General features: G+C 43.2%; 2 protein-coding genes across 4 annotated transcripts; both read right to left on the reverse strand.

Annotated features, from left to right (window-relative positions):
• Positions 1-74: 74 nt before the first annotated feature.
• On the reverse strand, positions 75-1,851 carry LOC110492883 (homeobox protein Hox-B8-like). The gene is made up of 2 exons (XM_036945852.1): positions 1,140-1,851; positions 75-846 (listed from the first exon to the last, which is right to left on the reverse strand). Exons 1-2 carry the CDS (start codon positions 1,501-1,503, stop codon positions 551-553), a joined length of 660 nt encoding a protein of 219 aa, XP_036801747.1. The 5' UTR covers positions 1,504-1,851; the 3' UTR covers positions 75-550.
• Positions 1,852-2,055: 204 nt separating this feature from the next.
• Positions 2,056-24,390, reverse strand: ttll6 (tubulin tyrosine ligase-like family, member 6). Of its 3 annotated transcripts, none has more exons than XM_021565008.2 (16): positions 24,235-24,390; positions 23,198-23,311; positions 19,131-19,298; positions 18,938-18,975; positions 12,960-13,078; positions 12,719-12,849; positions 10,402-10,579; positions 9,958-10,101; positions 9,569-9,654; positions 9,223-9,448; positions 8,520-8,698; positions 7,631-7,819; positions 7,311-7,461; positions 5,096-5,338; positions 4,057-4,330; positions 2,056-3,913 (listed from the first exon to the last, which is right to left on the reverse strand). In XM_021565008.2, exons 3-16 carry the CDS (start codon positions 19,295-19,297, stop codon positions 3,669-3,671), a joined length of 2,370 nt encoding a protein of 789 aa, XP_021420683.1. In that variant the 5' UTR covers position 19,298; positions 23,198-23,311; positions 24,235-24,390; the 3' UTR covers positions 2,056-3,668. The 3 variants fall into 3 exon arrangements, with proteins under 3 accessions (XP_021420683.1, XP_021420686.1, XP_036802275.1); XM_021565011.2 differs by having other exon boundaries at positions 23,136-23,311; XM_036946380.1 differs by having other exon boundaries at positions 2,057-3,913; positions 10,402-10,558; positions 23,136-23,311.
• Between the last annotated feature and the right edge of the window lie 321 nt (positions 24,391-24,711).

Consider the following 24,711-nt stretch of genomic DNA (forward strand, 5'->3'; position numbering starts at 1 on the left):
CAGTTAAGAACAAATGATTATTTACAATGACGGCCTACCCCGGTCAAACCCTAACCCGGACGACGCTGGGCCAATTGTGCGCTGCCCTATGGGACTACCAATGACGGCCGGTTGTGATACAGCCTGGAATCGAACCAAAGGTTCTGTAGTGACGCCTCTAGCACTGAGATGCCGTGCCTTAGACTGCTGCGCCACTCGGAATGCCATCTAATGATGAATCATTATTATTAGTGGCAGAAAGTGTGGCAGCTGTGCTACCTTACTGCACTAAATTACATACTTATACATTCTAACAACATAAACACCTGTTCAGACTATTCTGCAGAAGTGATTCACATGCACAAACCTCTAATTGGAATGATGCGTACAATGGTGCGTAAAAACTATTTTGCGCACGTCTTCTCAAGTTTTATAGAATTTAATTTTATAATGAATTATCAACTAAGACAATAGATTTCACTGTTGTTGATTTTTTTTATTCGAAATACAATTTATAATTAACACATTTGTTATCACTGTGTGGCATCCCATCACCAAGTCTAGGATAGTCTTAACCTTTACCCTCCTCATCTGACGTCTGAATATTCTTGTAAGTTTCTTTGCTCTGTTTCTTGATTTCATTCTGATCCGGCCTGTTTATTGGAAATGTGTCCTTCTTGTTCTCCTTCTTCCATTTCATGCGTCTGTTCTGAAACCAGATTTTAATCTGCAGCTCGGTGAGTGCCAGAGCGTGCGACACTTCAACCTTGCGCTTGCGGGTCAAGTAAGAGTTGAATAAGAACTCCTTCTCAAGTTCCAGAGTCTGGAAGCGACTGTATGCCTGTCTACCTCTTCTCGGTCCGGTAACTGCTGAGACAAAACATTTTAGTCACGCTGCACATTTAGATTAACATTGACTCAATAGGCCTAAACAGAGGCTACCACGTACCAAAACGTTAGAGAAAACACACACACACACACACCTAAAAAGAAAAAAAAAGAAAATCAGGCAAAGCAGAAACCTTTCTCACATCATAAATAGATTTACAGTTTCTTTTTGACACCATAACGAGCCATTGTCCTCTCACTCTTGTGGGTCTCACATATCTCCGAGGTCAATCAAATTCTCAAATTAGGTGTTTTAAGGGTGAGTGACTCACCTTGTGGTTTCATCCAGGGAAAGAGGTCCGGTAGAGAGGAGCACTGTTCTGCGCACACGGAATCATTTGCAACCTCGGTGGATTTCAAATGATAATCACTGTACTGGATACAATTCCTATTATGGGATGCGTAAAAGGTTGGTCTCTGTATCACATCGTGGGTATGATACAAGTTGCCCATTGGCAGCGATAATACGCACGGATTTAGTTGGTGTTGGTGAGCGGTTTTGAACAACGATGTGCCATTGTATAATACCGTTAACTGCGTGGGATGTGGCTGCTGGATGGTGCCACCGTAATCGGAATTCCAGGACTCGCTGTTGCTGTTTTTTGAGAATAGAGCATTAACGAAATAAGAGCTCATTTTCAACTTTGATGTTTAAAATCTTATTTAAGTCAGGCTACTAGCATATATTACACTTTATGGAATAAATGCAAGGTTTTTTAAGTTTAGGCATGACTTTCCTCGGTCAAGACCAACGTTTCCATGTCAATTCAATCGCCTACCTCTCTGAAGTCCATGAATGATCGGGCAGACTATATGGATTATAGCTTCACAGGGTATATCCTGCCTTGTTTTGGATACGATGATGTCTCCAAACGAAAATCTCCAGACAACAGACAAAGCATTTCGCGCTTGAATGCAAAGTGTGAGAAACCAACAGAGGGAGGGGGTGGTAGGGAGACGAGGGAACCCACTGGGCACACACTGATTGAATCAACGTTTTTTACACGTAATTTTGAACCAGTGTGGAATAGACGTTGAATTTACGTCAACCTGATACAAATATTAAACTGTGAAGAGCTAGCTATTAGCTGAAATACTAGAGAATATTGATGCACAGGCTAGTTCATTGGATCGAATAGACAAGAACACAGCTTACATTTTAGGATTCATTTCTAACAACAAACTGATAACCTATATTTTTAATTGGCATTCAAAGACGTCAATAATAAGATGTTGTGCAGCATCAGCAGCCTGTTTCAGCGTGACAAGTAAAGGCTACTTTATTTTGGCGATTACAAATCTATCATTATTCGTATATACGGGGCTTGAGTTATTGTGTTTGTAGATTACAATAAAACGAATGTGCTTTTATTGAAATTTAAATATTGTGATAAAGTGTGTTGAAAGCTATATAAAACTATAACTAAACTGTGTAATTTAACTATGTAACTGAAACTATTGTTATGACAACGATAGCAACAGCTCATAGGTCTTGAGATCATAGACTTGAGTTCACGCGCATCGAAACTCTACAAAGGCCCACATATTCAAATCGAAAAAAATATCGTTAAATGATTTCGATTGTAATTAAAGCCTACTTTTCCAAATAATTCTTGAGGTAAAATGTAAACACATCGACATATCGAATTACCATTTAAATACAGTAGTAGGCCGATAATGTTTATGAGCTTGATGAAAAAAATAAATAAAATCAAACAAGATCATTGTTAAAGAAAATATACTTACATTTTCATTGAAATATTAGTTTGCATACAAGATTTCGCTCATAATTTGTAGGCCTCCAAATGTGCAAATCTAAGATTTCCAAATAATTTACATAAATTAGGAAACTATTTGATTATTCATATGGAGTATATATTGATAATATGCCTAGTACTATTATCAATATAATCCTGAATTGAACATATATCCTAATTTCTACATGAGCAATGATCAACGCATATCATTTCTGAAGGCATTTGTCTATATTTCTCACCAACTCAAGTAAAAGAATGCTCAATAAGTAAATGTACACCCCATCCCAAATCTAAAATAACCATATGAAAATACTGTGGGTAAATTCGCAATTAAAGTCAGTGAAATGTGAGGAGTATTTGTTAGTCCAGCTTGGTGGTCATTTCAGTATCCTGAGCTTTTCTTCTAAGGTTTGGCACACATGATTGATTATGGTTCCCATTGCAAAATTAGAATTTCCTGCTTAGCTAAACAAAAATCAATATGATAACAAAGCATAATAGCAAAGTCATCAAAATCAAAGTCATACAAATTTGCTATATGCCTACATGGTCACATCTTCCCTTCACATTACTGAGTAAAACATCCAGATTTCCAGAATTATTTAAAATAAAACGTGTTTTCACTATTGGCTCAGTGGTTATAGTGATATTTAACAACCCAAGATATTTGATAAGACACAGATAGTATTCACTTACATTCAATTCTGTAAAGGCCACAGTGTTTGCGTAGACATATGAGATGACACGTCTTCCTACCAAGTACCACACAATACCTAAGTCACGATAGGCACCATTGCTTCAATATTTTCACAATAAGACCTATTCCATTTATCTATTCTCCATTTCTCTCCAATCAATTCTCAGTAGCTCAGTGCTAATGTAGAAATGAATTTCATTTTGATGATGTAAAAGTGAAGAAATGTACACAGTATAGGGAGAGGATTTCGGGGACAACTTGTGTACAGTTTTGCCAGGAAAGCTTGTTCACTCTGCCCCGCTCGTGGTTTATGGCACTATGGCTGGACTGGTAAACGTCCCTGCTCCCTAGCGCCCTTGTCCGTGCTGGGGGACTTTGCGCAAGGGTTTGCGGATGGGGTGGGGGAACTCGGGCCTCTGGATCAGTAGGGCTGGGGTGGAGATGACAAACAGGCTCTGGAGGGCCTTGGGGTCGGAGGACATGGGGGTGCAGTGAAGCCGTCCAGGCGTGAGCTGGGAGATGTTTGACACTGTGGCCCGGGCCTTGGACTCTGCATAAGACGAGCTCATACTGCCCTGGCGAGCACCATTGACTAAGAGTCAGAGAGAGAGAGAAAAAGAGAGAGAGGTAGAGAAAATCAATACTATGCCATCCAATTATCCAGAAGTACAATGCCCAAGATCAGTGGCGGTACAGTAATGACACAATAAAGTGAGGTGCTGTGGGTGTGCTCACTTGTCCATGGGATACGCTGGGCACTGTTGGTCCTCCTCAGGTCCCCTGGCGCCCGGCGGACCGTCTCTAGGACGTGGTCCTCTGGGGTGTAGTATTGAAGGCAGGCAGACTCAGTATGAGTGGGCCCCCTGTCCAGACTGGGCCAGGGCCAGCGCTGCTGCAGCAGCTGGGAATGGACGTACTGACGGCAGGGCTTGGCCCCTGGAGGCAACTGGTGTTGGATCACAGTACAGTGACGCTTCGGTCTCCAGGAGAACTCAGTCAGGGAGTCCAACTGGCAAGACATCACATAGGACAGACTTAAGCATCTCATTACAAATTGAGTAATGTTTGAGACAATGCAGTGACCATAGAGAGCAAGAGTAATGGTGTATTTTTGTAGGCACTAACTCCACCATAACTCATTGGTTAAACAAAGCCTATGGAGAAATAATAAGGTCTGTAGTAAACACAGGCTTAGGAGATCTTATACATTTTGTTCTATGAGATTATCTTCATCAGCTAACATCACTTAATAATTATCTATCCATAAGTCACTTTAATAATTCTACCCACATGTATATATTACCTCAATTACCTCGACTAACTGGTGCCCTTGCACATTGACTCTGTACCAGTACCCCCCTGTATATAGCCTCGCTATTGCCTCTCTGTAAATATGTTACTTTTATTTTTTAAGGGCTTGCAAGTAAGCATTTCACTGTAAGGTCTACACCAGTTGTATTCGGCGCATGTGACAAATACAATTGTATTTTATATTATCTCACAGAACAAAATGTATAAGATCTCCTAAACCTGTGTTAATCTCTGACCTTATTTCAGCGTTTATCCCAAAACCTCATTCTTTTCCCATTCATTTCCCCCATAAGAATGCTTAAACGAACCAGCGATAACTCATTTCTGTTTTTTAGGACTACAAGCTGGCAAGCTCTTCTATCCCATATTAGGAAAAATATAGAGGACACATTTCCTTGCTAGGGAAACAATAAACGGAACTTACTAAACAGACCAGTGAGTGACTATGGAGGTGTAGCCTTACCTTATTGGCTCGTTCATGTCTGTGTAGGGGCAGCTCATTCTGCTCACGGGGGGGTGTAATGCCATTAGGCATGGACTGGCCTCTCCCCTGCAACAGCTTATAGATCTGGTCCACCACCCCGAGGTCCCTCAGTAGACTCTCCCGTTGGAGCAGTCCACTCACCCTCTCCACCTCCTCATCAGAGAGGTCCTGCACCGTAGGGGAACCGTTGGTAGCAGTAGGCAGGAGGGGCATGGTCAGGAGCTGGACAGCCACAATTCACACCATACAGTAAGGAATAAGTTAATCACAGTGTATAATCATTCTTCAGTATTCATTGAGATGCTTATGTAAATATGATAAATGGCCATTATATAGTTTGGTAGCTGGACATATACAGTGCCTTGCGAAAGTATTCGGCCCCCTTGAACTTTGCGACCTTTTGCCACATTTCAGGCAGGCTTCAAACATAAAGATATAAAACTGTATTTTTTTGTGAACAATCAACAACAAGTGGGACACAATCATGAAGTGGAACGACATTTATTGGATATTTCAAACTTTTTTAACAAATCAAAAACTGAAAAATTGGGCGTGCAAAATTATTCAGCCCCTTTACTTTCAGTGCAGCAAACTCTCTCCAGAAGTTCAGTGAGGATCTCTGAATGATCCAATGTTGACCTAAATGACTAATGATGATAACTACAATCCACCTGTGTGTAATCAAGTCTCCGTATAAATGCACCTGCACTGTGATAGTCTCAGAGGTCCGTTAAAAGCGCAGAGAGCATCATGAAGAACAAGGAACCCACCAGGCAGGTCCGAGATACTGTTGTGAAGAAGTTTGAAGCCGGATTTGGATACAAAAAGATTTCCCAAGCTTTAAACATCCCAAGGAGCACTGTGCAAGCGATAATATTGAAATGGAAGGAGTATCAGACCACTGCAAATCTACCAAGACCTGGCCGTCCCTCTAAACTTTCAGCTCATACAAGGAGAAGACTGATCAGAGATGCAGCCAAGAGGCCCATGATCACTCTGGATGACCTGCAGAGATCTACAGCTGAGGTGGGAGACTCTGTCCATAGGACAACAATCAGTCGTATATTGCACAAATCTGGCCTTTATGGAAGAGTGGCAAGAAGAAAGCCATTTCTTAAAGATATCCATAAAAAGTGTAGTTTAAAATTTGCCACAAGCCACCTGGGAGACACACCAAACATGTGGAAGAAGGTGCTCTGGTCAGATGAAACCTAAAATGGAACTTTTTGGCAACAATGCAAAACGTTATGTTTGGCGTAAAAGCAACACAGCTGAACACACCATCCCCACTGTCAAACATGGTGGTGGCAGCATCATGGTTTGGGCCTGCTTTTCTTCAGCAGGGACAGGGAAGATGGTTAAAATTGATGGGAAGATGGATGGAGCCAAATACAGGACCGTTCTGGAAGAAAACCTGATGGAGTCTGCAAAAGACCTGAGACTGGGACGGAGATTTGTCTTCCAACAAGACAATGATCCAAAACATAAAGCAAAATCTACAATGGAATGGTTCAAAAATAAACATATCCAGGTGTTAGAATGGCCAAGTCAAAGTCCAGACCTGAATCCAATCGAGAATCTGTGGAAAGAACTGAAAACTGCTGTTCACAAATGCTCTCCATCCAACCTCACTGAGCTCGAGCTGTTTTGCAAGGAGGAATGGGAAAAAATGTCAGTCTCGCGATGTGAAAAACTGATAAAGACATACCCCAAGCGACTTACAGCTGTAATCGCAGCAAAAGGTGGCGCTACAAAGTATTAACTTAAGGGGGCTGAATAATTTTGCACGCCCAATTTTTCAGTTTTTGATTTGTTAAAAAAGTTTGAAATATCCAATAAATGTCGTTCCACTTCATGATTGTGTCCCACTTGTTGTTGATTGTTCACAAAAAAATACAGTTTTATATCTTTATGTTTGAAGCCTGAAATGTGGCAAAAGGTCGCAAAGTTCAAGGGGGCCGAATACTTTCGCAAGGCACTGTATGTAAGGTGTTCAGTGGAGAAGATATTTGGCTCCCCCTTGTGGCTACTGAAAGGCCCTGCAACTACAAGTCCACTAAGATTGCCACCCCCAATGATACGACAAGACTTTGGACTCTTTAGGGTTGTTGACTGCTAGATTCTGTAGGAAATAATACATTAAAAACCTGAGGTAAAATGCCATAAAACTGATGGGCAGGGTGATGTGACTCACAGTAACCTGTTGGGAGTTGGTCTGACGAACTTGTACTCTGTGTGGTTTGGCCCTCTCTCCTGCAGACTCCCCCTGCAAGTCTCGTCTACGGCTCCCCTTCTGCTCCCTCTCCTTCTGCTCCTGCTTCAGACGCAGCTCCTGCAACTGCTGCCTGAGTGGACAGTCACACACAGTCACACACAAACAAGTTGTACATGAAACAATGAAAACGTTTAATTTAAAGGTACAACGATTTTGTATTTCCTGTTGAATGTTTTCATGGTATTGTCAAGAAGCCTGTGCGTGCGTATGTGTGTGAGTGTTTGGGTGATAGTTTCTACCTCGCACACTCCTCCCTGGCCTTAGAGGCGGCAGTCTCCTGAAACAGGGAGCTGCTGTGTTTGAAGTACTTCTCGTACTTCTCTCCGCCCTCGCGGGGGTAGATCCCACGAAAGCCACCCAGGTGTTTGGCTTCATACCTCCGCATCTGCTCTACACTGGCTGCCTGGGACTGACGCAGTTCCTCACTCCTGACAACACAGAAATGACCACAACTGAATGAATGTATACACTCAATATACACTGAATATACCAAACATTAAGAACACCTTCCTAATATTGAGTTGCAACCCCCCTTTTGCCCTCAGAACAGCCTCAATTCGTCTAAGCATGGACTCTACAAGGTGTCGAAAGCGTTACACAGGGATGCTGGCTCATGTTGACTCCAATGCTTCCCACAGCTGTGTCAAGTTGGCTGGATGTCCTTTGGGTGTTGGACCATTCTTGATACACACAGGAAACTGTTGAGCGTGAAAAACCAGCAGCGATGCAGTTCTTGACACACTCAAACCAGTGCGCGGGCACCTACTACCATAGCCTGTTCGAAGTCACTTACATCTTTAGTCTTGCCCATGTCTCAGTTGTCTCAAGGCTTAAAAATTATTCTTTAACCTGTCTCCTCCCCTTCATCTACACTGACTGAAGTGGATTTAACAAGTGACATCAATAAGGGATCATAGCTTTCACCTGGATTCACCTGGTCAGTCTGTCATGGAAAGTGTTCTTAATGTTTTGTACACTCACTTTGTTTGTTACATGTCTATAACGATGCTGATTTATAATAAAATGACCCATCATAGCTTATTGTTACATGGTCAAACTCATCATACAAGCCTACTGAAATCAAAGTTCCGCATTGTCTTCCTATCCATCACATGGTCCTGACTATACCTAGCCTCTCTGGAGCGGTTCTGCTGCAGCCTCTCCTTCACCCTGCGCTTCTCCTCCTCAGTGATCTTACGGCGGTCACAGGCACCCAGGTTTACAAGGACCAGGGTGTCATACAGCAGGCTATCCTTCACCTCCCGGTCCAACCGTGAATCAGTAGTGAAACTGGGGGAGTGGTTCACCTGCACAAACATTAAAGGGATACTTCAGGATTTTGGTAATGAGGAACGTTATCTACCTCCTACTAATTTACTAATGCTAGCGCAATTGCTAACTAGCGTTAGCACAATGAGTAAGTTTATGGGTCTCTGTTAGGATGCTACACTCCCATTAATTGTACTAACGCTAGTTAGCATTGGCTCGTGAAACTACCTCTAACTTCCTTCATACTGGATACAGAGACATAAAAATTGTATCTACGAGCTCATCTGCCTCTGGGAAAATAGATAAAAAGACCCATTGTCAAAATCCCCAAGTATCCCTTTAATAAACACGCCCATATGTTAATACGAACATAATTGAACATCATGAATATTCCTTGTTTGCTATCTAGCTTTAATAATTAAATTATTATAAGTTGCTAGCGAAATGCCTATTGGACACTGCACGATGAGAGTGTAGTAGATTAGAATAACACATTTCTTAGCTCAACAAACACTGAACCGGAGCCAAATCAATACATCATCCTGATTCTTTAAGGCCTCACCTCCAGCAGCCAGGGCCTGAGTCGATGGTCCAGTAGCACATCAAAGCCAAGGATCTCAAAGCAGGCGCTGCCGGCCGCGTGGTTGGGGAAACAGGTGTGGTAGTTGTGTTTGAGGATGGGGTGGGCAGAGATGAGCGTCTTAATAATCACGTCCTCAATGTCCAACCACATCTTCTCTGTGTCGTAACACATGGCCTCCAGGTGCTTGTTCAAGGTGGACAGCTTCCTGGAACGACAGGGAGGAGGGAACTGAGATGCAGGCGTTGCATCATGAGATGAATTATACAAACAAACAAAGCTAAAGGTCAACTCGAGAGGTATTTGAAGAAAACAAACACCCGCTTACCGTTTGCTGCCAGTGTCGTCATCACGGACAAAGTTCTCACTGTGCTTGTTGATGGCATAGTTGGTCAGATGCATGCAAACATCATCCTTGTACAAATATAACGTTTGTGAAGGAGAGCCGGGGATGTGTAAAGGTAAAATAAGGGATCAGAAAGGACACGGTAGAAAATATGCTATCACTCTGGAATAAACATATGAATACTGTAAAGATGCGATTCCCCATTATAAATGGTTATCTAGAATGCTTCAGAGCATCAACGACACAACCAACACCACAACTACCAATTAACTGTCAAAGAACAGGGAGAGATAGGACAATAAGAAGTGTGTAATGCTGCGTAACAGTTGGCATTAGAAGTGTTAACGGAGTATCTGTGTTGTCCACCTTACCACGTTGCCATTGCTGGGCTCGTTGTATTGGGTAGTGCAGAAGCGAGCCAACCCCTCGTTGTACAGGAAGATGCGGAAGGGGTCACAGGAGGTCACCAGCACATAGATACGCAGGTCAAACTTGAAGCCGTCAATAACGAATGGCTGGGGGAGAGGACGTTTGACGTTATGATATATCTAATGACATCAACATAACCCTGCTCTCTGATTAGTCCCGTCGTAATAACATTGTCATAGCCCTGCTCTCTGATTGGTCCTTTCATAATGACATTGTCATAACTCTTCTCTCTGATTGGTCCCATAAATACTGTCACATAATAAGGTATCACATTTATTGCAACTGCCATCTCAGTTGAACTACGAGTTGAATTGATTGCGCAGAATATTACACAATATGTACAAAAGTCTAGAAGGATCCCTCTCTGAGAAGGGAGTGAGTCTCACCCGGGAGACATACACCTGGCAGATCATGTGTTCCCCCGGCCGAATGTCTTTGCTGGACTTGGTGAGTAAGATGCCTCGCCCTTGGCAACCGGAGTCTGGCTTACAGATGTAAGTCTTATGTTTCTTGGACCTGGTGTAAGCTTGGAAGTCACTATAACTGCAGAGATACAAAAAAACACTTCCATTCTCAATTGATTACTCTCCTGATCATTTACAGTACCAGTCAAAAGTTTGGACACACCTACTCATTCCAGGGTTTGACTTTATTTGTACTATTTTCTACATTGTAGAATAATATTGAAGACATCAAAACTATCAAATAACACATATGGAATCATGTAGTAAACAAAAAAAGTGTTAAAAAAAAATCAAAATATATTTTAGATTCTTCAAAGTAGCCACCCTTTACCTTGATGACAGCTTCAAATCAAATCAAATTTTATTAGTCACATGCGCCGAATACAGTGAAATGCATACTTACGAGTCCCTAACCAACAATGTAGTTAAAAAAAACTACAGATAGGAATAAGAAATAAAAGCAACAAGTAATTAATAAGCAGCAGTAAAATCACAATTGCGTGACTATAATTACAGGGGGGGGGGGGTACCGGTACCGAGACAATGTGCGGGGTCACCAGTTAGTTGAGGTAATATGTACATGTAGGTAACGTTAATAAAGTGACTATGCATAGATGTTAACAGAGAGTAGCAGTGGTGTAAAAGGGGGAGGGGGGGGGGGCAATGCAAATAGTCTGTGTAGCCATTTGATTAGGTGTTCGGGAGTCTTATGGCTTGGGGGTAGAAGCTGCTTAAAAGCCTCTTGGATCTAGACTTGGCACTCCGGTACCACTTGCCATTTTGTAGCAGAGAGAACAGCCTATGACTGGAGTCTTTGACAATTTTTAGGGCCTTCCTCTGACACCGCCTGGTAAAGAGGTCCTGGATGGCAGGAAGCTTGGCCCCATTTGATTGAACTTTTAAGTAGGCAAGTCAGTTAAGAACAAATTCTTATTTACAATGAAGGCCTAGGAACAGTGGGTTAACTGCCTTGTTCAGGGGCAGAATGACAGATTTTTACCTTGGCAGCTCGGGGAGTCGATCTAGCAACCTTTCGGTTACTGGCACAACACTCTAACAACTAGGCTACCTGCCGCCCATCACATATGCTGAGCACTTGCTGGCTGGTTTTCCTTCACTCTGCGGTCCAACTCATCCCAAACCATCAATTGGGTTGAGGTCGGGTGATTGTGGAGGCCAGGTCATCTGATGTAGCACTCCATCACACTCCTTCTTGGTCAAATAGCCCTTACACAGTCTGGAGGTGTGTTTTGGATCATTGTCCTGTTGAAAAACAAATGATAGTCCCACTAAGCGCAAACCAGATGGGATGGCGTATCGCTGCAGAATGCTGTGGTAACCAGGCTGGTTAAGTGTGCCTTGAATTCTAAATAAATCACAGACAAAGCACCCCCACACCATCATACCTCCTCCTCTATGCTTCACAGTGGGAAACACACACGCAGAGGTCATCCGTTCACCTACTCTGCATCTCACAAAGACACGGCGATTGGAATCAAAAATCTCACATTTGGACTCATCAGACCAAACAACACATTTCCACCGGTCTAATGTCCAGTGCTCGTGTTTCTTGGCCCAAGCTGAGGTGCAGCTAACTAATGAACTTATCCTCTGCAGCAGAGATAACTCTGGGTCTTCCATTCCTGAGGTGGTCCTCATGAGACCAGTTTAATTATAGCGCTTGGTGGTTTTTGTGACTGCACTTGAAGAAACTTTCAAAGTTCTTGACATTTTCCAGATTGACTGACCTTCATGTCTTAAAGTTATGATGGACTGCCTTTTCTCTTTGCTTATTTGAGCAGTTCTTGACATAATATTGACTTGGTATTTTACAAAATAGGGCTATCTTCTGTATGCCATCCCTACCTTGTCACAAAACAACTGATTGGCTCAAACACATTAAGAAAGAAAGAAATTCCACAAATGAACTTTTAACAAGGCACACCTGTTAATTGAAATGCATTCCAGGTGACTACCGCATGAAGCTGGTTGAGAGAATGCAAAGAGTGTGCAAGGCTGTCATCAAGGCAAAGGATTGCTACTTTGAAGAATCTCAAATATATTTTGATTCCATATGTGTTATTTCATAGTTTTGATGTCTTCACCATTATTCTACAATGTAGAAAATAGTAAAAATAAAGAAAAATCCTGGAATGAGTAGGTGTGTCCAAACTTTTGACTGGTACTGTATGTGTTTTGAATAACGAGACTCTTAAGCACATTGACAATGAGAACTCACTCTGCTGGTAGGCACCATGTTCGGGGAAAGATATTGTAGTCTTTGGGGAAGAGCTTTAGCATGCGGTTCATGTTTCGAGCCAGAAGATCCTTTCTACAAATCTCACTCATCCCTGGAAAATGGTTGATCTTCTGTAAGGGTACAGCAGAAACATAGCATTGAATGTGGCAAATCAACAGGGGCAGAGGAACCTTTTCAGAACTCTATGAGGAGAGAAGTGCACTTGGGAGATGTTGAGTACCTGGTAGCGCTTCATGTCCATAACTCTGTCCAGTGAGACAGAGCAGTCTGTCCAGAAGAGAGTCCAGTCCTCGCCCTCCACTGCTTCCCAAAGGCCATATCTGCGAGCAGCACGTCGCACTGACAGGGTGTGGAAGAAAGACTTCCCATTAGATGACAAATATTAATCTACACTAAGTATACAAAACATTAAGGAACCCCTGCTCTTTTCATGACATAGACTGACCAGGTGAATCCAGGCGAAAGCCATGATCCCTCATTGATGTAACTTGTTAAATCCACATCAAATCAGTGTAGATGAAGGGGAGGAAACAGGTTAAAGAAGAGACATGGATTGTATATGTGTGCCATTCAGAGGGTGAATGGGCAAGACAAAAGATTTAAGTGCCTTTGAACAGGATATGGTAGTAGGTGTCTGGTGCACGGGTTTATGACAAGAACTGCAACGCTGCTGGGTTTTTCACAGTCAACAGTTTCCCGTGTGTATCAAGAATGGTCCACCACCCAAAGGACTTCCAGCCAACTTGACACAACTGTGTGAAGCATTGGAGTCAACAAGGGCCAGCATCCCTGTGGAACGCTTTCGACATCTTGTAGAGTCCCTACCCTGACACATTGAGGCTGTTCTGATGGCAAAAGAGGGTACAACTCAATATTAAGGTGTTCCTAATGTATGCTATACTCAGTGTATGTCTGTGCTTCAAATGTATTTGACTAGACTAAGTAGCAAAACTGTAGGACTGTGAGGAAATAAATGGATGTTCTCAGATTACCCCAACATGGGGGTAACAAAGCAAGTGACATGGGTGACCTTTGACTACTTCCGGCGCTGATAGAGATGTCCGCCTCGCTTCGCGTTCCAAGGAAACGTTTCGTTTTTTTATGTGTTATTTCTTGCATTGTTAACCAGGTAATCTTAGGTTTTATTACATACAGTCGGGAGGAACTATTGGATATGAGCAACGTCAACTCACCAACATTACAACCAGGAATAAGACTTTCCCGAAGCGGATCCTCTGTTTGGCCTACCACCCAGGACAATGGATCGGATCCCAGCTGGCGACCCAAAACAACGGCGCCGTAGAAGGGACAGACGGAGCGGTCTTCTGGACAGGCTCCGAAGACGGGCACATCGCGCACCGCTCCCGAGCATACTACACGTCAATGTCCAGTCTCTTAACAACAAGGTAGACGAAATCCGAGCAAGGATAGCATTCCAGAGAGACATCCGAGACTGCAACGTTCTTTGTTTCACGGAAACATGGCTCACTCGAGACACGCTATCTGAGTCGGTACAGCCACCTGGTTTCTTCACGCATCGCGCCGACAGAAACAAGTATCTCTCTGGTAAGAAGAAGGGCGGGGGTGTATGCCATATGATTAACGAGACGTGGTGTGATCATAACAACATACAGAAACTCAAGTCCTTCTGTTCACCTGATTTAGAATTCCTCACAATCAAATGCCGACCGTATTATCTACCAAGAGAATTCTCTTCGATCATAATCACAGTCGTGTATATTCCCCCCCAAGCAGACACATCGACGGCCCTGAAAGAACTTCATTGGACTCTATGTAAACTGGAAACCACATATCCTGAGGCTGCATTTATTGTAGCCGGGGATTTTAACAAGGCTAATCTGAAAACAAGGCTCCCCATATTCTATCAGCATATCGATTCCGCGACGCATATAAGGCCCTCCCCCACCCTCCCTTCGGAAAAGCTGACCACGACTCCATTTTGTTGCTCCCAGCCTATAGACAGAAACTAAAACAGGAAGCACCAGCACTGAGGTCTGTTCACCGCTGGTCCAACCAATCGGATTCCACGCTTCAAGATTGCTTCGATCACGTGGACTGGGATATGTTCCGCACTGCGGCGAACAACAACATTGACAAAAACGCTGATTCGGTGTGCGAGTTTATTAACAAGTGCATCGGTGATGTTGTACCCACAGCGTCTATAAAAACATTCCCCAACCAGAAACCGTGGATTGATGGCAGTATTAGCGCGAACCACTGCTTTTAATCAGAGCAAGGTGACCGGAAACATGACCAAATACAAACAGCGTAGCTATTCCCTCCGCAAGGCAATCAAACAAGCTAAGCGTCAGTACAGAGACAAAGTGGAGTCACAATTCAACGGCTCAGACACGAGAGGTATGTGGCAGGGACTACTGTCAATCACGGAGTACAAAAGAAAAACCAGCCCCGTCGCGGATCACAATGCCTTGCTCCCAGACAGACTAAACAACTTTTTTGCTCACTTTGAGGACAATACAGTGCCACTGACACCGCCTGCTACCAAAACCTGCAGGCTCTCCTTCACTGTAGCCAATGTGAGTAAAACATTTAAACGTGTTAACCTTCGCAAGGCTGCAGGCCCAGACGGCATCCCCGGCCGCGTCCTCAGAGCATGCGCAGACCAGCTGGCTGGTGTGTTTACAGACATATTCAATCAATCCTTATCCCAGTCTGCTGTCCCCACATGCTTCAAGAGGGCCACCATTGTTTCTGTTCCCAAGAAAGCTAACTGAGCTAAATGAATACCGCCCTGTAGCACTCACTTCCGTCATCATGAAGTGCTTTGAGAGACTAGTCAAGGACCATATCACCTTCACCCTACCTGACACCCTAGACCCACTCCAATTTGCTTACCGCCCCAATAGGTCCACAGACGACGCAATCGCCATCACACTGCCCTAACTTATCTGGACAAGAGGAATACCTACAGTGCCTTGCGAAAGTATTCGGCCCCCTTGAACTTTGCGACCTTTTGCCACATTTCAGGCTTCAAACATAAATATATAAAACTGTATTTTTTGTGAAGAATCAACAACAAGTGGGACACAATCATGAAGTGGAACGACATTTATTGGATATTTCAAACTTTTTTAACAAATCAAAAACTGAAAAATTGGGCGTGCAAAATTATTCAGCCCCTTTACTTTCAGTGCAGCAAACTCTCTCCAGAAGTTCAGTGAGGATCTCTGAATGATCCAATGTTGACCTAAATGACTAATGATGATAAATACAATCCATCTGTGTGTAATCAAGTCTCCGTATAAATGCACCTGCACTGTGATAGTCTCAGAGGTCCGTTAAAAGCGCAGAGAGCATCATGAAGAACAAGGAACACACCAGGCAGGTCCGAGATACTGTTGTGAAGAAGTTTAAAGCCGGATTTGGATACAAAAAGATTTCCCAAGCTTTAAACATCCCAAGGAGCACTGTGCAAGCGATAATATTGAAATGGAAGGAGTATCAGACCACTGCAAATCTACCAAGACCTGACCGGCCTTCTAAACTTTCAGCTCATACAAGGAGAAGACTGATCAGAGATGCAGCCAAGAGGCCCATGATCACTCTGGATGAACTGCAGAGATCTACAGCTGAGGTGGGAGACTCTGTCCATAGGACAACAATCAGTCGTATATTGCACAAATCTGGCCTTTATGGAAGAGTGGCAAGAAGAAAGTCATTTCTTAAAGATATCCATAAAAAGTGTTGTTTAAAGTTTGCCACAAGCCACCTGGGAGACACACCAAACATGTGGAAGAAGGTGCTCTGGTCAGATGAAACCAAAATTGAACTTTTTGGCAACAATAAAAATTTTATGTTTGGCGTAAAAGCAACACAGCTGAACACACCATCCCCACTGTCAAACATGGTGGTGGCAGCATCATGGTTTGGGCCTGCTTTTCTTCAGCAGGGACAGGGAAGATAGTTAAAATTGATGGGAAGATGGATGGAGCCAAATACAGGACCATTCTGGAAGAAAACCTGATGGAGTCTGCAAAAGACCTGAGACTGGGACGGAGATTTGTCTTCCAACAAGACAATGATCCAAAACATAAAGCAAAATCTACAATGGAATGGTTCAATAATAAACATATCCAGGTGTTAGAATGGCCAAGTCAAAGTCCAGACCTGAATCCAATCGAGAATCTGTGGAAAGAACTGAAAACTGCTGTTTACAAATGCTCTCCATCCAACCTCACTGAGCTCGAGCTGTTTTGCAAGGAGGAATGGGAAAAAATGTCAGTCTCTCGATGTGCAAAACTGCTAGAGACATACCCCAAGCGACTTACAGCTGTAATCGCAGCAAAAGGTGGCGCTACAAAGTATCAACTTAAGTGGGCTGAATAATTTTGCACGCCCAATTTTTCAGTTTTTGATTTGTTAAAAAAGTTTGAAATATCCAATAAATGTCGTTCCACTTCATGATTGTGTCCCACTTGTTGTTGATTCTTCACAAAAAAATACAGGTGCATATCTTTATGTTTGAAGCCTGAAATGTGGCAAAAGGTCGCAAAGTTCAAGGGGGCCGAATACTTTCGCAAGGCACTGTATGTAAGAATGCTGTTCATCGATTACAGCTCAGCATTTAACACCATAGTACCCTCCAACTCGTCATTAAGCTCGAGATCCTGGGTCTCGACCCGCCCTGTGCAACTGGGTCCTGGACTTCCTGACGGGCCGCACCCAGGTGGTGAGGGTAGGTAACAACATCTCCACCCCGCTGATCCTCAACACTGGGTGCGTTCTCAGTCCTCCCTGTTATGTACTCCCTGTTCACCCACGACTGCGTGGCCATGCACGCCTCCAACTCAACCATCAAGTTTGCAGACGACACTACAGTGGTAGGCTTGATTACCAACAACATCGAGACGCCCTACAGGGAGGTGAGGGCCCTCGAAGTGTGGTGTCAGGAAAATAACCTCACACTCAATGTCAACAAAACAAAGGAGATGATCGTGGACTTCAGGAAAAAGCAGAGGGAGCAGCCCCCTATCCACATCGACGGGACAGTAGTGGAGAGGGTGGAGAGTTTTAAGTTCATCTCTGCATACACATCACAGACAAACTGAAATGGTCCACCCACACAGACAGCTTGGTGAAGAAAGCGCAGCAGCGCCTCTTCAACCTCAGGAGGCTGAAGAAATTCAGCTTGTCACCAAAAACACTCACAAACTTTTACAGATGCACAATCGAGAGCATCCTGTCGGGCTGTAACAGCGCCTGGTACAGTAGCTGCTCCGCCCATAACCGGAAGGCTCTCCAGAGGGTAGTGAGGTCTGCACAACGCATCACCAGGTGCAAACTACCTGCCTACACCTACACCGCCCGATGTCACAGGAAGGCCAAAAAGATCATCAAGGACAACAACCACCCGAGCCACTGCCTGTTCACCCCACTATCATCCAGAAGGTGAGGTCAGTACAGGTGCATCAAAGCAGAGACAGAGAGACTGAAAAACAGCTTCTATCTCAAGGCCATCAGACTGTTAAACAGCCATCACTAACATTGAGTGGCTGCTGCCAACATACTGACTCAACTCCAGCCACTTTAATAATGGAAAAATTGATTTAATCAATTTATCACTAGCCACTATATATTATATAATGTTTACATACCCTACATTACTCATCTCATATGTATATACTGTACTCTATACCATCTATTGCATCTTGCCATCTTGATGTAATTAAATGTATCACTAGCCACTTTAAACAATGCCACTTTATATAATGTTCTCATACCATACATTACTGATCTCATATGTATATACTGTACGCTATACCATCTATTGCATCTTGATGTAATTAAATGTATCACTAGCCACTTTAAACAATGCCGCTTTATATGTTTTCCTACCCTACATTACTCATCTCATATGTATATACTGTACTATCTACTGCATCTTGCCTATGCCGTTCGGCCATCACTCATTTATATGTTTTGTTTGTACATATTCGTATTCATTCCTTTACACTTGTGTGTATAAGGTGTTGTTGTGAAATTGTTAGGTTATATTACTTGTTAGATATTACTGCATGGTCGGAACTCGAAGCACAAGCATTTCGCTACACTTGCATTAACATCTGCTAATCATGTGTATGTGACAAATAAATTTGATTTTATTTGAAAAGATAAAATCACACCAATTCACACATTGGTATACGCAGGATAACTCACCACTTTCATATTTGCAGTTGACGATATTGATCCACAGTCATCTGGGAGAGAAGAAACAGAGAGAGGGGGACAGACGTGCCTTGCTGCAAGGTTGTAATCATCCTTCCCCAATAACTTTTGCCAGCATTCTGGGGAAGAGGAAGCATCAAAGCACCAGTACATCCATACAGTTACATATTTTAACTTTAAGTACCTCTTTTTCCTTTTCTTCTTCCTCTTGCCAGCGGATGGAGGAGTAGGGGTGCAGGCCTCGGGTTGACTATCGCTCCCCCAGCCCTCGCCCTCCTCTCCTCCCTCAGGTCCACACTTGAAGGCATCATCTTCAGAGTCTTTGTCAGGGCTCTCTGCTTGCAGGTCCATCCTGAAGAAGATACACAAAGAGGAATAAAAAGATGCTTACATAACAGTAACACTAGTTAATTAACTTGAGGTATCAAGCATCAATTAACACAAATTAAAATACATTCTGTTTTCCAACCTACATTAAGCAATTTGCATACATTTACATAATTGTGTTTTGATGTGGATACAAGTACCCCCACCCTGAAAAACAATCAACTGGATCAGAATCCAGGTTGTTATGTACACAGGGAATCATGTTTCTATTTCCATTTCTCTTCTCAGGTAGGTACTCGGCCTGTCAACATTCCATCCATAGCAGAGGGTCATTCAAGAGTTATTGGGCAGCGAATCAAGTTTGCAACTGAGTTCAGACGGATCACTCCGTTTGGAAAAAAACACAAGACTCCTCAGACAGTAACTTAGCCTAAATCCCCTTGAAGTGTCCTTGTGTGCCCTGACCATCACTGAGGGGTTCTCTCTCCGATCTCACGTCCCTAAGGTGAAGGCTAGGTGAGACACGGCTAATTGCTGGTAATGATAAGGGTAAGTGCTGGACAGGGCCCAGGGGAGGGTGAGGAGGGACATCCCTGTCAGGCTGCGGGAGGCCTGGGTGCTGGGCATAGGCTGCTAGTGGGAGGAGCTATAGGAGGATGGGCTAATTGTAATGGCTGGAATGGAATCGATGGAATGGTACCAAACACATCCAACACATGAAAACAACATGTTTGACTCCGTTCCATTGATTCCATTCCAGCCATTATAAATCAGACCATCCACCTATAGATCCTCCCACCAGCCTCCTCTGGTGCTGGGTAACAGTATTCTGAGCCAGTGATCTGGATAAACCTGGCCCTGAACTCCTGTAATTGAGCTTGGCCGAGACGGCCCAGTGACCTCTACAGGTATACTGTTACAACAGCACTCTCATAGGATCTCTCTTTAGGACCTATCCAAAACAACAACAATTGCATAAATATAGTCTTTAAATAGGCCTAGCAGTTCTGTGTTCTCAAGCATATTCTTTCTAGTATATCAGATGTAAATTCTAGTCTAAGAACGATATCGGTCTATTACTTTCTAATAACTCATTTTCAATTCACTAATCTCTACCCTCAAGATGGAAAAACAAAGTAATTATTTCATGCAAAAGTTATGAAGTCATAGTCAAAAACTTCTGAAAACAACTCAAATCAACAATTCAGTCAACCACTGACCTGACTTTGCATGTTTTTCTCTGATCAATGCTCACTGCATTTTCCCTCATTATCACTTATTATCACATTTTATTTGTCAATACGCCGAATACTTACAGTGAAATGCTTACTACCAAGCTCTTTCCTGACAACACAGAGGTCAAATAAGAAAAAAAACCACCAGAATGAAGCTATATACAAGGTGAACCAATACCATATCAATGTGAAGGGGTACGAGGTAGCTGAGGTAGTTATGTATGTACATGTAGGCCTGGGTAAAGTGACTAGGCATCAGGGTTGATAATAATAAGATTTCTAAAAACTAAGTAGCAGCAGCATATACATTGCATTCGGAAAGTATTCAGACCCCTTGACCTTTTCCACATTTTGTTACGTTACAGCCTTATTAAATAGTTTTCCCCCTCATCAATCTACACACAATACTCCATAATGACAAAGCAAAAACAGGTTCTTAGAAAAAAATAAACCACCAAAATATCACATTTACATAAATATTCAGTTCCTTAACTCAGTACTTTGTTGAAGCACCTTTGGCAGCAATTACAGCCTTGAGTCTTCTTGGGTATGACGCTACAAGCTTGACACACCTGTATTTAGGGAGTTTATCCCATTTTACTTTGCAAATCCTCTCACAGATATGTTCGATAGGGTTCAAGTCCGGGCTCTGGCTTGGCCAATCAAGGACTTGTCTCGATGCCACTCCTGCGTTGTCTTAGCTGTGTGCTTAGGGTTGTTTTCCTGTTGGAAGGTGAACCTTTACCCCAGTCCGAGGTCCTGAGCGCTCTGCAGCAGGTTTTCATCAAGGATCTCTCCGTTCTTTGCGCCGTTCATCTTTTCCTCAATCTTGACTAGTCTCCCAGTCCCTGCCACTGAAAAACAACCTCACAGCATGACGCTGCCACCACCATGCTTCCCCTTAGGGATGGTGCCAGGATTCTTCCAGACATGACGCTTGGCATTCAGGCCAAGGAGTTCAGTCTTGGTTTCATCAGACCAGAGAACCTCATTTCTCATGGTCTGAGAGTCCTTTAGGTGCCTTTTGGCAAACTCCAAGCCGGCTGTCATGTGCCTTTTACTGTGGAGTGGCTTCTGTCTGGCCACTCTACCATAAAGGCCTGGTTGGTGGAATGCTGCAAGATGGTTGTCCTTCTGGGAGGTTCTCCCATCTCCACAGATGAACTCTGGAGCTCTGTCAAGAGTGACCATCGGGTTCTTGGTCACCTCCCTGACCAAGGCCCTTCTCCCCCGATTGCTCAGTTTGGCCTGGCGGAGAGCCTTGTTGGTTTCAAACTTCTTCCATTTAAGAATGATGGAGGCTACTGTGTTCTTGGGGACTTTCAATGCTGTAGACATTTTTTGGTACACTTTCCCAGATCTGTGCCTTATAACAATCCAGTCTCAGAGCTTTATGGACTAGTCTTTGGAACTCGTGGCTTGGTTTTTGCTCTGACATGCACTGTCAAGTGTGGGACCTTATATAGACAGGTGTGTGCCTTTCCAAATCATGTCCAATCAATTGAATTTACCACAGGTGGACTCCAATCTAGTTGTAGAAACATCTCAAGGATGTTCAATGGAAAAAGGATGCACCTGATCTCAATTTTGAGTCTCATAGCAAAGGGTCTGAATAATTATGTAAATACGGTATCTGTTCATTTAAATACATTTGCAAAAATGTTTAATACATTTTTGAATAAGGCTGTAACGTAACAAAATGTGGGAAAAGGGAAGGGGTCTGAATAATTTACAAATGCACTGTATGATGAGAGTATGTGTACATGTGTGAAAGTGTGTGTGTGTGGCGTCAGTATGCGTGTGTTGTGTGTGTGTGTGTGTGTGCGTTAACTGTGTTTGTACGTAAGTGTGTGTTTGCGTTGTGTGAGTCCGTATGTAAGTGTGTGTATGTGTGTGTGTGTGGATAGTCTTGTGAGTGTGCATAGAGTCAGCGCATATAGTCCGGGTAATAATTCGATTTTCTATACAACAGTCTTATTGCTTGTTGATAGAAGCTGTCTCGGAGCCTGTTGGTCCGAGAAACGTTGCCCCGGTAACACTTGCCGGAGGGTAGCAGAGAGAACAGTCTATGGCTTGGGTGGCTGAAGTCTTTCACAATTTTTCGGGCCTTCCCCTAACGCCGCCTGATATCGAGGTACAGGATGGAAGGGAGCTCAGCCCCAGTGATGTACTGGGCCGTCCTCAACACCCTCTGTAGAGCTTTGCGTTCGAGGGCGGTGCAGTTGCTTTCCAAGCAGTGATGCAACCAGTCAAGATGCTCTCGATGGTGCAGCTGTAGAACCTCTTCAGGACCTGAGGGCCTATGCCAAATCTCTTCAGCTTCCTGAGGGAGAAGAGGCACTGTTGTGCCCTCTTCACGAGTGTGCAGCCCATGTGTGTGGATCATGTTAAGTCTTTAGTGATGTGGACACCGAGGAACAGGATCCAGTTGCAGAGGGAGGTGTTCAGTCCCAGGGTCCCGAGCTTGGTGATGAGCTTGGAGGGGACCATGGAGTTTAACGCTGAGCTGTAGTCAATGAACAGCACTCTCACATACATACATACATACATACATACATACATACATACATACATACATACATATATACATATATATATATATATACTTTTTTTTAAGGTACACAAACCTGTGCTGTGCATTTAAGGCGGGTGGTATTGCTAGACGATGTCCTCCACCTGTCCAACTCACCCACTCTGTTTGTTGGTCGTGGCCCCTCAGTTTCAGGGGCCCAGCAAGATGTGGTCGTTCCCAACAGAAGGCAGCTCACAAAGCCACATATCCACCTCTGGTCTGGTCCTAATCCTGAACAAAAAGAGCACATTTGTACTATGAGCCCAGGGGTGGCCCTACTCAGATTGACTTACATTCTAATAGCTGGGCCAGAGGGTCAGGTGGCCAATATGAAACTAGGGAAAAACAACTGACAGAGAGAAAATGATGAGCAGGAGATCACATTGTGGAAGTAGAGGGTTAATCCCTCATATTTGTTCAAGGTAATTAGACAAGTACTTTGACACTGGGAGACATTCAAATCTGTGCAGAAACCACTAGCTACAGTACACATTAGCAAAATGAATGCTTTGCAATGACCATGGAGAAATCTGCACTACAGATAATCGGAACTGAACCGTAGTTGTTCAAAGGGATGCTCTGGTCTATTTGTTACCCTAACCTGTGGATTTATAAAGAATTTCTGCTCTATCTTTCATAGCTATATTTGTTTTATTCTAACCAAATATGAGTTACAACTAGCCCCCCATCATACAAAGATTATAGCCTATGAGGTAATTTGATCTGTGTGGGGGTCACTTTACCTTATGTTTCCTTGTTGTCATGGTAACTAATAGGTATCAGTCATCTCCTAACTATCGCGCACACACTGACCGAGTCTCTGCTATGTTAACACTTGCTTTCTTCTTACCCCTAACATACCCTCCCTCACAAGCTGCAAATGTTATTTCACACATTACAGTTTATCCATTCCCTACTGAGCCAACAGTAACCTTTTTAGAAAAGTAACTGAATAATTGGCATTGCAAATAGTGAGTTCAAAATATAAACCCACTGTGATAACTTGACTTCCCTGCTGCTATGCTAGTTAGCTTCTTGGCTGGATAGCGCATGGCATTGCTATGGTAACAGAACGCTCGCTGACTGCAGGGCAAGCAGCAGCAGCAAGTAGGTATCAACACCATACACTGTCAAAATGAAATAGTAAAGCTTACCTTCTACTTTTCGTTCCGCACAATATGTGTTAGTGTGGCAGGCACACGGTGTCAATATTGTTTAAAAACATTCCTGACGTCCTGTTCTTCTGCGCTGAAGTTCCTCCTACACAAACAGGCTGTAGTTTCGTCCAATCACACAGCCCATTGTTCGTTCGACAGCCAACGGGCTCTCAGCAACGCCTAGTGGGGGGTTTGTACCTAAAAAAAATATTTAAAAAAATAAGAGTATTCTACAGATTATTGTGTTGGACTATAAACAATATTTTTTTAAAGGTCATTTGAAAAATACAACATTTTATTGAGTAAATGTATATATTGGTTCTCTTAATTTTGATGAGTGATGAACATGTAATTAAACGAAGGTTATTTGTTGATGTTAAAGTAGAAATATACCAATCTTAAGGTTGTGCCATTGGATTTGTAGTGGGGTCGCGAAAAAATGGGGGCCCTGTTGAAAAATGTGAAATACCACTG

This window comes from Oncorhynchus mykiss, chromosome 16 (genome assembly GCF_013265735.2).
Source record: "Oncorhynchus mykiss isolate Arlee chromosome 16, USDA_OmykA_1.1, whole genome shotgun sequence".
Classification (NCBI taxonomy): Eukaryota; Metazoa; Chordata; class Actinopteri; order Salmoniformes; family Salmonidae; genus Oncorhynchus; species Oncorhynchus mykiss.